At 42.6% G+C, this 15,015-nt stretch overlaps 1 protein-coding gene across 1 annotated transcript; it reads right to left on the bottom strand.

Annotated features, from left to right (window-relative positions):
• Positions 1 to 2,071: 2,071 nt before the first annotated feature.
• Positions 2,072 to 13,685, bottom strand: NIT2 (nitrilase family member 2). The gene is made up of 10 exons (XM_014885710.2): positions 13,641 to 13,685; positions 11,809 to 11,927; positions 8,143 to 8,263; positions 7,934 to 8,022; positions 6,554 to 6,647; positions 5,535 to 5,609; positions 5,045 to 5,123; positions 4,302 to 4,400; positions 3,208 to 3,263; positions 2,072 to 2,796 (listed from the first exon to the last, which is right to left on the bottom strand). Exons 1-10 carry the CDS (start codon positions 13,645 to 13,647, stop codon positions 2,708 to 2,710), a joined length of 828 nt encoding a protein of 275 aa, XP_014741196.2. The 5' UTR covers positions 13,648 to 13,685; the 3' UTR covers positions 2,072 to 2,707.
• Between the last annotated feature and the right edge of the window lie 1,330 nt (positions 13,686 to 15,015).

Here is a 15,015-nt window from a genome sequence, read left to right as displayed (position 1 = left end):
GTTGAGGTTTTATTTTAAGCCAGGTGTCCATGTGAACTTTGAAGTGAGACAAGTATTACTGCTATTTAAAAAGTTTAAATTATGTAGGAAGCTAGTAATGAAGGCTTGGATAAAGCCCATGTATCCTAGAGGGATACTCTGGGAAGTTGCTTCTACATACAGTTGTTTAGCAACTTGATTCTCATCATGTATGGTCCCTGTTGTTCACAGGGACAACGCTCTCAGGCACACGGTGTGATTCTTGGGATGTCCTGCACAGGGCCAGGAGTTGGACTCTGATCCTGATGGGCCCCTTCCAATTCAGCATATTCCATGATTCTAAGCTGGGACTTGAATTATTAGGATCTAACTGCAAATGGAAAGGGAAGAGGGAACTAACATACACCGAAGAGCTGTACTGTAACTTACTCTGCAACTATCAAGAGCAGCTTAGATGCAGCTTTAACCAGCCCAGCAATCCTAACACTGCCCAATTTTCTGCCATTTCTTTTAAAATAATTTAAATTCTTTCAGGTTGAAATTCTGGAACTGTTTCAGGGTTGTTACTGATTATTTTCCTGTACTTAAAGAATAGTGGTGCACACATGTTGTATGGATACTTAAAAGTGCCTGTTTTCTACAACACAAAGGTTGAGTATTGTCTGCTTCAAGTACTATGGCTGAGGACTGACTATATTTTTTTTCAGTGGAAGCCTCACAAATTCACAGTCCCATTTGTATCACTTCTGAGTGCAGTGCACTGAGACCCTACTAAATACCCTACTAAAATTAGGTGCTTAGAACTTGTCCTGATAGAAGAACTGAGCTCATGTCAGCTCTTCAGCTGAGTTGACCAAAGTAGCTTGTAATAGATTTTCATTCATCCTCTCCATTTGGGATTCCAGGGGAAGAGCGTTCAGACCACAGATTCTGTTATCTGTTGCAAACTGCACTTTGCATTTCTCAGATTTAAGTGATCAGCCCATGAGAACCCTGCACTATAATCCTCCAAAGGTAGATTTTATTTACTCCTGTGTGTTGAACTAGTAGTGAGAGGGGAGGGAAAGAGATAAAATAGTTATAATTTAAAAGTTGGAGCCTAGCAATGGCCATCACAGATATGGGTTGTTGAGTATGAAGCACTAATCTAATGCAGTAGAGTCATCTCAAATGGTAAATTGTTAATTTTTTTAATATTTATTTTTCAACAAATAAACCTTCATTTCACCTTGTGCTCTGTGGCTTGTTTCTTAAAATTCCAGTACAGTATGTACACCAAAATGCAGTGAAAAATACAGAGTAAAAATACCTGCTGATAAAGAATGCCACCGAGTGGAATGGTGGGATCTAGCTTTTGAGGAGAAGGATGTGTCAGGGCTTGGCTGAGTGTTTGTTTATAACACACCTGAGTTCATTGCAGAGAATCCAGAATTTAAAAAACAAACAAACAAAAAACCCCACCAAACAAAAAACTGGGAAGAGTAGGATTGCTGAACATGAATAAAAGGTAAGATGGTTTTGGGGGAAATGTGGTTAGCTAGAGCAGGACAAAACCTTCTCTCCCTTCCATTTTGTATTTCGAAATCTCTTTTAGCCTTATGGTTGTTTTATGCTGCTGGGAAACTAAAAGCTTATCAGTGAAGGCTGGTAAGTTGCTTCTTTTTTTCATCCCAAGGACTAAAAGGCATAATTTGTAAATTCTTTTTACATTAAATGATGTCTTTCTTCAAAAAAAACCCCAAAACCAAGAGTGAAACATGCTTGGCTGGTTTTCAGTATTTTAAAGCCATCTTTCACAATCAGTTTGTCTCCAGCAAAAGCAGCACAGTAAGGAGTGTTTTCTTTACAGTGGATGGGAGATGCCCATGGTAGCAATACTGCATTCAAACATTGAGCAGTCTTCTGCGAGACTGGGAAGAAGGACTTGGTGCAACAGGTATTCCAACCTGCCTCACCTCAGCCTTTTCCAGGCAGCAGAATGAAAACCCACTCAGACATTCTATTAAGGAAGCAGTATGAAGAGAAAAGGTGTGGCAATGTGTGAATTATTATAACAACACAGTAACCCATATCACTTCAGCAATGAACAGGATTTGCCATAAGGAGAATTTAATACACAGATCCAGACAAAACACATGAACCAAAAACTATTAGATTCTTCCATAGGAGCAGCTCTGTCTGGCAGTTTCTTCTGGTGTCCCAAGCAGTGCAGAGCAGAATTTGGCCTGTCTTGCTTATGTGTTAAATTTTAAGCCTTTCAAGTTAGAAGTAGGGCATTCAAGGACCTTGGTTAAGACATATACTTCTAATAAGGACAGAGTGAGAAGAATCATGCTTCTAGATTTTCTGGTAATTCACTGAAAAATTCGTAATACCAAAGCTGACTTGAGAGGGAGTTTTAGAGAACATTTCCATTTCTATGTTCTACAAAAAAGCCCTCAGAACGTAACTAAAACATTACGATGAATAAAAATCAATGTTAATCACTGCTGTGTGGAACTGATTTCATCTCTATCCTAGCTGGTAAAATACTGTGAAATACTTAAGTATGAGAGGAGATACAAAAGTTATATTTCAATCATATTAGAATTCCACTAAGTTTTTGTTATGTGGTGGTTTCTTAGCTGGCACATTTGGCAGTAAATTATGGAGCAACTACTAAGGAAATCCTTCCAAAGATGAAGGCAACAGCCATTGTGACAGCTGAACCTTCCCTCTTCACCCAGCTTCACTTTTTCATCTCTACACCATAGAGATCACAACGCTTCTGGCTTAAAATAGGAATTTGTTGACGTATTTCTGCAAGTTTCTTTAGATCTGCAGGGAGAAGAAAAGAGTTAAGAGAACAGCAGCCAAAAAAGAAAGCTCCTGACTTGCTCTGAGGTAAGACAGGGAAAATAGCAGCTTTGATGGAGAATGGGGTGGTAGGGCATTGCAAGTGAGCAGCCAGGACTGAAGGAAGCCTCAGCTTTGCTCTATCCTAAGGTGCCACCTTCCAAATGAAGTGAACTAGGAGAGTACAGCTATAGAGTATTGTATACAGAACAGTATAGCCAGGTGCTTCTGGTTCTTGCCTTAACCTAGCAAAGGTGGACAAGGCAGAGGAATGATGCATCATCTGTAGTTGCATGTGTAAAGCCACAGACTTCAAAAACTGTCTCTCCTTAGTGTCATGACTTGTACTCGAGGAAAAAAGTGGGGGAAAAACCAAAACCATTTTCCCCTTACCAATATCTGTGTATACAACTGTTTCCTCAGCTCCAGCTTTGGCTATGACTTCACCCCTGCAAAATTAAGCACATTTGTTCACAGGATTAACACATTGGTCTCAAGGCATCAGTCCAGTTGCTGCTGTTTCTACAAAGAAAAGTTCCTACCCTTGATGCCTACAGCTGTAACAACAGGGCTGTCCTAAAAATAGCATCATCATCCATAACTCTGGCATGATAGAAATGGCTTCCAGGCTTTATATATGGCATTTTTTATATGTGATATATACATACTCAACACAAGTGTCTTTCAAAGATCAAGAACTGTGGTAAAAGCCACTGTGAGAACCACTGCCTCTGAATATGCAACATACCTCAAAGGGAAAGGAACAACCACACTGGCAAAGATGAACACTTTCTCCTTTGAAGATCCTACTGGCTTTTAGTAGTATACTTATACTCTGCATGAACTTCTGAACATGATCATGTCTCCCCCCAAGTGTTCTGTCACTGCTTTCATCACAAAAAGTAAAAAGCTCAAGACATGGACAAAGTTTCTCTTAGTGTGCAAACGACTGGAAAGAAACTATCTCAGTAGATTTAGCCGAAAGAAAAACAACTGCCTGAAGATTTGGTCACGTTTACCTCCTGAGCACCTGCGTGACTTCTGCTCAAGTCAGAATCTCTCTTCTCTAGCTGAAGACATTCTTCTTTTTCTTTCTTATGTCAAAGCAGTGTTGTTCTTCGAGGAAATGAGATAGTTCTGTGTAAGCTGTTTAAGACGGTCTGCTTCTACACAGAGAATTACCACGTGCATAGCAAATAATGGACTGACAAGGTGACAAGGTCAGCAGTTGCTGAATCCTAGTACTAAAGTAGTATCTTTACTACCAAAATGAATATCTACTCAAACTAGTTCTAGTTTACTTCTTGTGTTTTTAGTTTGGCTGTTTCAAATTATGATCTTAAGAATGTAGGCTCAAGTCTCATGTGCTTTTTACTAAGAATTTGAACTTTTAACAGTAGATGGAAAAGTAGGACTGAAGTGTGACTTCCAACTAAAATATTTTTTTAACCAAAAAAAGGTGATATTTTTAATTTTATTGAACTTACCATGGATTTACTACAGTGCTGTGCCCCCAAGCAACATAGGATGCTTTTTCATCTCTAGCAGGAGATACAGTAGCTACATAGAGTTGATTATCAACAGCTCTGTGTTCGCAGAAACACAAAGGAAGGGAGGGAAAAAGTGAGAATAATTGTTTTCTATAATACCATTTAATTGAACAGAAAAGAAAGAATCCACTCTGAAGGATAAGTGATATATCCTCTAAATTACTAGCCCAAACTGTGAATGATACAAATGTCAGAGAAAGAAAAGCCTGGAAAGAGAAGTCTCTAGCACCTGGCTCCAGAGTCAGTACATAGCATATCGTCACAGATTCATTCAGTATGTAGTAAATTTGATTGAGGCTGACCAAATGAATAAATAATACTGCATTCAGGAATCTCAGTCTATTTCTACCTGTAATTAGAGCACTTCCCAAATGGTTACTGGCTGTTCTCACTAGAATTTGTGTGTGAAGGGTGCTTATAAAGCCATGGGAAAGGATTGTTGAAAGGGCATAACAGGGGCAGGCAGGTAGGAGTAAAGGCTGAGAATTTCCTGCTTTTCTCCTTGACAGTAAAATCATTTTGCTGTCCCATGCAAGGCTTGAGGGATGGTACAGCTCCAATGGCAGAGTGGCCCTACAGTACCACTTCCAACGCACAAGTGTCATTTGGAACACAAGGAAATTCGGTTCCATGCACCAGCCCCTCTAGAACAGGGGAATAAGCTGTTACTGTGATCTTACCTTCCCCTTTGTAAGAGTTCCCAGTGAGCTGGTCCTGTTGTCATGTTAAAAGCCCCTGGATATATCAGCAGCTGGCAACCTTTGTTAAGAGACAATTAGAACCCAAGCATCATTAAGGGGAAGATGGTTTATCTAGAGTGGCCCTTCACACTGAAGCTCAAGGTGAGGTTTCTTTCCATACTTCCCAGCCTCTGCCCAAAATGGAACCAGAGCCTGTCCGTGTTTAACAGGTTAGATCAGCCAAGTTGGGGATACCCCCAACTCCATCACTCCACCACCACATGTGGATTGGGAAGTGTTGGTTACTTTACTCCCTGAGAGAAGTCTCTCATCTGAATAAGAGTCTTGGCCACAGGACGCATTTTGTATTACTGGGCAGGGATAAGAATGCCTGATCACAGGGATCACCCAGCATGTACCACCCAGAAACAGCCCTGCCTAGGCCTGGCCTTAGGGCTGCCCATGCTCCCTTTAGGTGACCCAGCCTCACCTTTCTGGCCGTAGATTTGAGCCATCTCAGCAAATCTCATATCATAGCAGATGCCCAAGCCCACTTTGCAGTATGCTGTTCTCAAAACACAAGAGAAGTCATATCACTAGCACAAGTACACAGAACAATCAAAAGACTCCCTGTAGCCATCTTGCCAACTGTTATTTTTCACAGCTCACAGCAACAGGAGGAGCTGTATTTAAATGTGCGTCCAACAAGCACTGGCTATTGGTGGGGGATATCTGTGCTTCATGACTGTGAGGAGCAGTCTTATCTACCCTTTAAGAACAGCAATTTCCACAAAATCATGTTGTATCAGATCTTTGTGTAGCATATTCCTCTCCCATTTAGCTGCAAACTTTTCAATTATTTTCTTTTCAATAAAAGAAAACACTCCTTGCTTTTCATGGAGTAAAAATACAGTCTTGTACTTTCTTAGAGCATGCACATTGCAAGGAGGAGAAAGTGACTGTAGAAGACAAGACTCTTTGGAGAGCTCAGTAAACAGACTGTGTCAGTTTTTTAGCAATATGTGATGGGGAGGAGTAGCTATTTTGCTTTTTTATCTGATGTGGTTGATTCAAGAAGGCTGATTTAGTTAATTGTCTCCATTATTATATCGTCCTCACATTAAGCAATGTACCAGTGTAGCTGTTACATACTTTCTTTTCTAGTCCATGTTTTATAAGAACCATTTTCAAGCTGTAACTGCTATAAAAATACAGTCACTTCTCTCTAACAAATAACAGGACCATTATTTAATTAAGGGAAGTGGAGTGACATATGTTTCAACTCTTTCTACTCCTCTATTCTTTTGCAACCACGTTGCCTTTTTAAAAGTTTCAGAAGTGACCCAAACACTTGAAGCAAACCTAAACTACATTTGCCACGGTTATCAAATGCCCAAACTGATAGTTAAAAATCCACTGCTGGGAAGGAGGAGAGGGAAGAGAATTTCAGAGTAACTGTAGTGTTACTGTAGTAGAGCTCCTTAAAGCGAGGGCTTGTCTAATACTCACGTGTGTCAAACATGGAGAAACTATTCCCTGGACTCAGTGTTTCAGACTCTTTGAACTGTATCTTCCCAGGAACATTAATGTCAAACAAATGGACCTGCAATTATACTATGATTAATAACAATTAATAACAATTCCTCTGCTTAGTATTTGAGCCTCTTTAGGCATGTGTTTTCTACTGTTACCTAGACTTCTCTTTTGTCAGGATCTAAAGTATACATTGCTTAAGATTGTTAGATCCCCCAAAGATGATTTAAAATGTTTTCTTCCTTACAGAAATATACATGTCTAAAGTTGCAAATACATGCAGAACAGCTACATATCTTGACTTAATGATTTGTCTCTAACATTTGAGTCCTATTCCTGTAGAACTTCTCAAATTTTACAGGAATAAAGTTCATGACTTCAGCTCTGCAGATGCCTCTGAGGGCTTGCAGCAGCTTTTATCCCTCCCTTGCAATGGCAGGTGCTGCTCCTGACTGGAGCTTCTTAACAACAGAGCTGGCTTTATCTTATCATTCGTTCATACTTAGCACAAATCTGCACTCATTCTACGAGCAACTCCTGGGCTTGCAGACTGCTGTGCTGTGACAGGTGGAAGGCAACACAGAACTGCACAAGGTGATCAGTAAGTGATGCTAATGGAGAACCAGCAAACAGAATAAATGAATACCTGCACCACCAAGGGATTTTGCACCACCTTATTTTTTTCCTAGTAATCCTGCATTATCTTTTTGGCTTACCCTTTAAAGAAATAAGGTATTGTTCACTCATTGAGTGATCCCTGTGTGCACAGTCCCATGAACAGAAACTGGGAATAAGAATGAACAGAACAGTTCCATGAAGATAAACTGACTAGAGTTACAAATGGGAGGCAGTTTTCCAGAAGGCACAAGGCAATGCTGAGGTGGAAGATGACAGCACAAACAGCAGTGACAGCTTAACCTGGACTCTGCATGTCTGCACTAATCACACAGCACAAAGTATGTAAAGAACAGTATTTATTACAACAGAACGACTAAATCCATCAGGAAGCTGAGGGAAAATACTGATCCCACTCAACTGGCACTGCGTTTTAGATTTAGGCCATGGGACGGAGACATCTGAGTTGGATCAGGTCTTCATCATGATTTTTCCAGCATACGGAGAAAGTCAATTACACCTTCTAGTATTTTGTCACCCTTATCCAGAACAAATCTATAACCAGCTTTTGAAGTGGTATTTATATGCCCCAAATAAAAGTTACATGAAATTTCATGGATGATGGGACACAACTTTTTATTGTTGCAAGATTCTACTAATATATATCGCTTTTAAGTACAGATGAAATAGTTTGTGCAACACTGTTGAGAAAACTTTTCATACAATATTCTGCTATCTTACCTTCCTATGCTTTGCTAGCAGAGCACCATCAGGCCCAAAGACAGTACATGTATTATAAAGCTTTCCACCATCCTCTTCTGGAATGGATCCTTTGTAAAAGTGAGAACAGAGATTTCCCTCACTGTAATATTTATGTAATTTTGATCCAATGGCAGTAATAGACTTTGCCCATTTTTCCCCCAGTAAGATGGTCACTAAGAGTAAACTACCTCCAATGAGATATATGCTGCACTCCTTTGCAACTTCTGACAGCTTTTGTGTTGATTCCCCAGGGATCTTCTCTGCATACTCCTTAAAGTATTGGGTACCATATGGAGAATTAAAGCACTCCTAGAATTAGATGGGGGAAAAAAAGGAAAAAAAGAAAAATAAAAAGAGAGAGAGAGAAGCTAAAATCCAGTAATACCACTTCAATGAGATGTACCTAACTTTTCAAACTCCTCTCTAACCATGTTCTCAGACAACCTTTGGTTACAGAGTTTAGTTTATAGGACCTCATTAAACAAACTAGAAAATGCCAGGAAGGCCAGAGAGACTTGAACAATTGTTGAAAATACAACAGGTGTGTTTGTGGAGTGCATGCCAAACAGAACATGAGCTAAGACTACCATGCAAGCTAGGCATTCACTGCTCTGGGCTTAGCAAGAACACAAGGGATGTCCACATCAGAATGAGGAGCTAAGTTCCACACAGCTCATTTGACAAGTTACAAGCTCAATAGATCCTCTCAAAACTGTGAAATGCTCATCCACAGCCCATGTGTCCTTAATTTTTAAGAGGACATTTGCAAAAGCATGCATTTCTCAAAATTACTTATTGTTTTGCTAAAACAATACTTTAAGCACTATTTCCTCACAAGTGAACAGTGTCCTCCACCTTAGGCCCTCGTTAAAGATTTGCCATCCCTCAGAACTAGGCATGTAATCTTTACACAGATTAACAGTTTAGATGCCTAAGGTAGGTGGGCTAGTGGGATTTGAGATGCCCAAGAGATGAAGAACTTTCACTCTGCATTACACTTGCCAGCTCTGTGACGATGTGAGACACTCCAACCAGCACTTTTTTGTCCCCTGAAGGAGTACAGCTGGAGGCCACAGATAGGCTATCCAACTGTGGCAGCAACTTCTCTTCTGTGAGAAAGGGACTCCCAACCCAGACACCTCCATTGCTCCCTTTGCTCATCGGAAGTGACAAACACACCCCCAACCCCGCAAAGTAAAAGCGAGAAAAAAAAAATCAAGCTGGGACTAGAACAATAAACATTCCCGCTTTATCTCCTCAAGCAAACTTCTTAACAACTGAGGTAGGTTCTACTGAACTGGAATAAATGAATCCTAGGTGGAAAGGTTTTTACTCCCCTATATATAGGCACTAGGCCAGCAGGTACTAGCTAACCCACAGCACAATCTGTAGATGGAAGAAGCAGGAAGGGAAGTCTCTGCAGGCTGTCAAAATGAGCTTCCCAGGCTCTTGAAATCTGTGCTGAACTTCAAAGAAGTGAAAGCAAAGCCAGCAGCCTCCATCTTCATATATTCAGTGTGAGTTACTTTTCTTTATATAAAGTTACTAAAAGAAACAACGAACCCCCAAAGAAACAAAACAGAAGGAAGTCAATATTTCATGCCCATGGCCTAAAGCCAATACAAAATGTATCTCCCAAAAGTCTCTGAAATGCCTTGCCCACGTTTGACAACTTGTATTCTAAAAGCATAAATCATTGTTGACAAAGTGAGTATGTCAGCTAAATAAGTCTGGAAAATTCAGTGTTTGTACACGTGATGAAACCAGTAAAAAATAGGTAATCTCTACACAGGAGGCCCAGGCAGAACACTGAATGGTCACATTTGCAACACAAGAACCATGCTGTGATAGGTTGACTTAGGAAGAAGAAACTCAGAAGAGATTCTTCCTAAGGGAATTTCCTCTGTGGGGGTTGGGATACCTGCAACAGCCAATTAGAGAAAGTTAGTTCGCTCCGTGCACACACATTTTGAGGAAGGTAATCCGGAACTGACCCTCTTTGTCTTCCGGCGGCTGAGCAGGTAACATCAACCCGAGCTTCCCCCTCCCTCATGCGGGGGGGGAGGCTCGGGAGGCCGCTTGGGCCCCGTTTGCCAACGAGGGGGACCCGATGGCCGGGGGGAGAAAAAGTTGTGTGCTAAGACCTTCACGGCTTCCTCCTCCACGGGCCTGCGGCTCTGGCGTGGGGGGAGGCCGACTCTTGCTGCTGCCGGCCGGGCCGGGCCGGGCCTGCCCGGGTGGCCATGAGCAGCCCCAGAAAGGCTGATTGACACCTCAGCTGCCCCCCCAGCACGGCCTGAGCCTGGCCCAACTCTTGTAGTTGTGTTAAACTTTAACTCTTTAGTGCTCAGATAAGATTTGCAAAGCCTCCAGCCTTTCCTTTGAATATGAAAGAGAATAAGAAGATTTCTGAAGTCAGTGATGTAAGAGCTAAGTTTTTAAGATGGAAGGAGAATGAGAAGATGCTGAAATGGCTGAAAATCTTTTTGTGAAATTGTAGGAATGAACTGATGTACTGAATATTCCTATAAACCATGGAAAGAGACATGGGGGGATGGAAATGTTCCATTTAATAGATGATTTAACTAAAGAGCACCTGTGTTGAGAATTTCTGTCCTGAGAAAAGAAGGGGATTTTGGTTTTTTGAAGATGAAGCCTGAGCAGAGAAAAAGGAGACAGAGAGAATCTTTGCGGTTGAACATTTCATTCTTAAAAGTAATACCCCATGAAGCAGACATGGCCCACATCTACAACTTTGGGACGGTTGTAGAGTTGGGAGGAGCGTCACGGTTGCAGGTTCCCAGGCGGATGCAAATCGTGAAAGATAAAACCACGAGAGAACTGTTTTTTTCCTTCTTGTGGGAAAAATCCCTACAACTTCAACAAGAAGAAGCTTCTCTCTCCAGGAGTGAACTGAAAAAGACTAAATTGGGCACTGACCGAAGTATTTGTTATATGTTTGTTTTGTTGTTATGAAGATTGGGAGAGGGAGGGAAGGAGTGATCTAAAAAAAATCTTATTCTGAATTTTTTTTTCCTCTCTTTTTGTTTGTGTAGTTAATAAATTTTCTTTTATACTCTCTCAAGTTTTAGGCCTGCCTTGCTCTTTTGCTCCTGGTTCTGTCTCACAACAAGAAAAATAAGTTTATTCAAATTGGCAACTCAAACTCAAGACACATGCTAGCACAGAGGAGCTGGGAAGGTTGCTCAATGCTTCCCCCATGACAGCAGGAGAGAAAACATTCTGTGTATAAAACTGAGACCCAAAGTTCACCCAGAGACGAACTTTGCACTCCTGTGTCAGAGGCTGCAGGGTACAGAAGTAACACGAGTACCCCCATGAAGAGAGGAGAAACGCTCAAAGCTGCACTGGGAAGCCCACCCTGTTGCCAGTACACCCATTGTGCAAAAATTCAGCAGAGTAATTATCGCTGAAGTTCAAAAAATAAGTCAGAAGTGACTGATCATTTTAAGTGGGTATTTATGTTTCCACACATGGAAGTCACAAAAGAAATATGTCTTAATCATAATTCAGCCATAAACTACAGTGTCACCTGAATTCAGAGTATATCAATGATGGCTTTGCCTAGGACTTAAAACAGCAAAAACTCTACCAGAATCTTATACTACAAAAAAGATCAACCTGGTTTTTGTTTCCCTTCACATTCCCCACCTCTTAGTGTGCTGTCACATATAACCCCAGGGATTTTTTAGTTTTTAGCTTTATTTTGAAGCTTCATACAGCACCTAAGCTATCTAGGGAGGAAGAGGAATATATATTGCATTAATAACACTAGAAAGAGGTTTTGAAGGGTTTGAAGCATAAGGGCTAAGTAGGCCATGATCTTTACTCACAGGTAGAGCCACAAGCTTTGCTCCTTTAGCTGATGCTTCTCTCACCAGTCCACAGGCTCGTTGGAGATTATCTGATTTAACAGCAGATACATGAAGCTGGATAAGAGCGAGGCGGAAGGCTGATGGCAGAAAAGAAAAAATTATTCATCAGAATTCCCCCAGGAAACTCTTCCAAATTTGAATTCAGTAATGAGCATTGAAGAAAACAAATGAGTTAATATAGAAACATATGCACAAACCACTACCAACTCATTCTGCAGCCTATCTCTGACTCTGGAAACAGGGAGAGCACTGAAACCCAGGATTGCCAATGGAGCCGTGCATGGCCACCACCCTGCAAAGATCACAGAGCTCACGTACCAGCAACACCAGTCCATGTTCTAGGCCAAGGAGCCACGTTACAGGAAGGGAGAGCACAGCCCCTCTTTCCCAGGCTGCTGCACACTGTGGGAGCCCATTTTCTTGTCATCAGCACACTAAAGGACTGGATAATCTCAAAAGCACCAAATAAAGTAATTGTTTGCTTTTATCCCTCAATTCACACCTAGTCTGGGAAATGGCTATAAAACCCAAGAAAGGTTAACATCTTTCCTGATCATTTCTTAGCAAACTGGTTTCTGGCCAAGTTGCAAGTGTTATCAACAGCTTCTACTCCCACTAAGCAGGATATAAATTTGTAGGCTCTTCAAGCAGCCAAGATTTTGCACACTCCTTGGACTTCTTTCCCTTAATCTCTGAGTACCCCAGGTTGTAGGGAACCACACCCTGATCAGGTAGAACTGCTTCCTTTAAAACAAACACAAACCAAGTATCCCAGTTTCATAGCACCTCTCCTATCTGGAAAACCTCCTCATCACACAGTCAAAGATCACAATAAGAAAAAGACAAAGCTGGTAGCGACACAGTCCCTACTGTCAGGGAAACTGAAAAAGCTGATTCAAGTGAAGATGAGAATGTGTCAGGAGCAGTCGAGATACATCTTTTGTCTTGCCTCATCCGGTATTCTGAACAGATGTAACCATAGGTACCAGACTCACCGAGATAATCATACTAGGGATCTGCCAAGAACTTCCCAGTATTTGTGGAACGTATTTTAGTTCAGACAAGTAGGCCACTTAAAGATTTACATTTCAGCATAAAAGTAAAAAATTTTAAAAAAGCACTAGGGAAAAAAAAAATCCATAATGTTTAAAACATCACGAAATGTAATTAAGGTAATTAACATAATTTTCTTATATATGTATATACAATATCATATGCCTCAGTTTTGGAGCTTGGTAAGATGCAAAACTGAAGCTCAGCCACAACAGAACACATGTATTTGTGCCACGGTTTCGTTTACAAACATTCAGATGTGGAAGCAACAGAAACAGAGAAATGTGTAGCAGTGCTGTAGAGAGAGACCTCTGCTCCCAGCCTTGACCAGCTGCCTCAAAAACTTATTTAAAAGCAATTTTCAGGATAAGCCTAAAGCAATGTAGGCCACAACCAGGTAAAAGTGCATCGGAGGTCACATTTGTACCACGACATTACAAAATACGCTTGCTTTTTTTTTTTTTTTTTTAAACAGCGAAAGCGAAGCACGCCCGGCTTGTTCGCATTTCTTGAGCTGACGCCTGCAGGGCGAGCGCTGTATCCCGGTCTGTGCCCAGCACAGCGCCAGGGCAGCTCCCTTTTCCCTGCACTACTCCACAGGCTGTGCCAGCGCCCAGGACCGAGGCCTGGCCCGGGCCGGGGACTCCGGGGATGCGCGGGGCACGAAGCGGAGTGCCCCGCGGAGCCTTTGCCGGCGGGACCGCGGGAAGAGAGGGACAGGAAAGGCTCCCACTCACACGCCATGACTCCGCCGGCCGCCCGTATTCCCGGCACCGCCCGGGCGGCGCGGCCCGCGGGGGCTGCCGGGACTCGTAGTGCCGGCCCCGGCCCGAGGAGTGTTCAGAACCGCCCTCACGCCGCCTTTACCCAGCCCGGCTGGTGCCGGGACCCACGGGGTTATTCAGAACCGCCCTCACGCCGCCTTTACCCAGCTCGGCAGCTGCCGGGACCCGCGCTGCGACCGGCGAAGGGCAGGGATGAGGCACCCCCGCCCTGCCCGGCCTGCGCGGGTGGCAGCGAGCGGGCGGCGCTCCGCCGAGCCCGTTCAGAGCTGGCAGCAACAGCGGAGCCCTCACAGCTCCAGCTGTGCCGAGAGCCTCTTTGCCCTGCCGTAGGTCTGCTAAGGGCTCATGCCAAGGGTCCTGTACCAGTTTACAGGTAACTCATTCACCTGGGACATCCCCGTCTTTCTGTACAAGAACAGCATCTCCTCCACAGTACAAACACCTCCACAGTGCTCCAGACGTGCTGGGCTCCTCAGTGCTGGGCTCCTCAGTACTAGAAAGACAGGGAGCTCCTGGAGCGGGTGCAGTGGAGGCTACAAAGATGATTTAGAGTCTGGAGTATCTCTCTTATGAGGAGAGACTGTGAGCTGGGCCTGTTTAGTCCAGAGAAGGAAAAACTGAGAAGGGATCTCGTAAGTACACATAAACATCTCAAAGGCATTTGTCAAGAGTGTGGTGCCAGACTAATTTCAGAGGTGCCCAGGGATAGGACAAGGAGCAATGGCCATAAACTAAAACACAGAAAGTTTCACCTCAATATGAGGAGGAACTTCCTTACATTGAGGATGGCAGAGCACTGAACAGGATGCCCAGTGAAGTCTCTCTTTCTGGAGATATTCCAAACCCACCTGGACAAGTTCCTGTGTCACCTGCTCTAGGTGACCCTGCCTTGGCAGGGAACTTAACTGGATGAGCTCCAGAGGTTCTGTCCAACACTGTGAATTCTGTGAAACCAACACACTTAACATGCTTCCTCGGCTTTAAACACCAAGTGCTCCCCTTTACTCAGCACAAAACATTGCTTTCTCATGCACATATTTTCCAGCCTTGGGCTTTTTAGAAGCATGTTTGTAGAATTGCATATTTCTGTTGTGTAGCAGTATTTCTCACACAAGATTATATCTGTAAGCTGAAAGCACATAACGGCAGAGCAGGCAAAAATAAAACGGGTAAATCCAGGGTGATCATTCTCTTACAAACCTTCCCTTTCAGGAAACATGCAGAGAGATAAAGGATGGGAAGTGCATAACCACTGTAAAATACACAACCACAACTGTGTGCAACAATTACAAACCTTCCTTTAACCCAAGAACTATTCAACCTGCCC

Source organism: Sturnus vulgaris, chromosome 2 (genome assembly GCF_052056855.1).
Source record: "Sturnus vulgaris isolate bStuVul1 chromosome 2, bStuVul1.hap1, whole genome shotgun sequence".
Lineage (NCBI taxonomy): Eukaryota > Metazoa > Chordata > Aves > Passeriformes > Sturnidae > Sturnus > Sturnus vulgaris.
Note: the sequence above shows the minus strand (reverse complement) of the source record. Positions and strands in the feature narration are given on the sequence as shown.

Bases quoted from the DNA above. Each gene is read 5' to 3' on its own strand.
- NIT2 (XM_014885710.2), bottom strand. The intron at 8,023-8,142 runs GTAGTTTACTCT...ACTTTTACAAAG, and splicing joins CAGCATATATCTCATTGGAG to GATCCATTCCAGAAGAGGAT. The intron at 4,401-5,044 runs GTAAGATCACAG...CTGCGAACACAG, and splicing joins GAACTCTTACAAAGGGGAAG to AGCTGTTGATAATCAACTCT.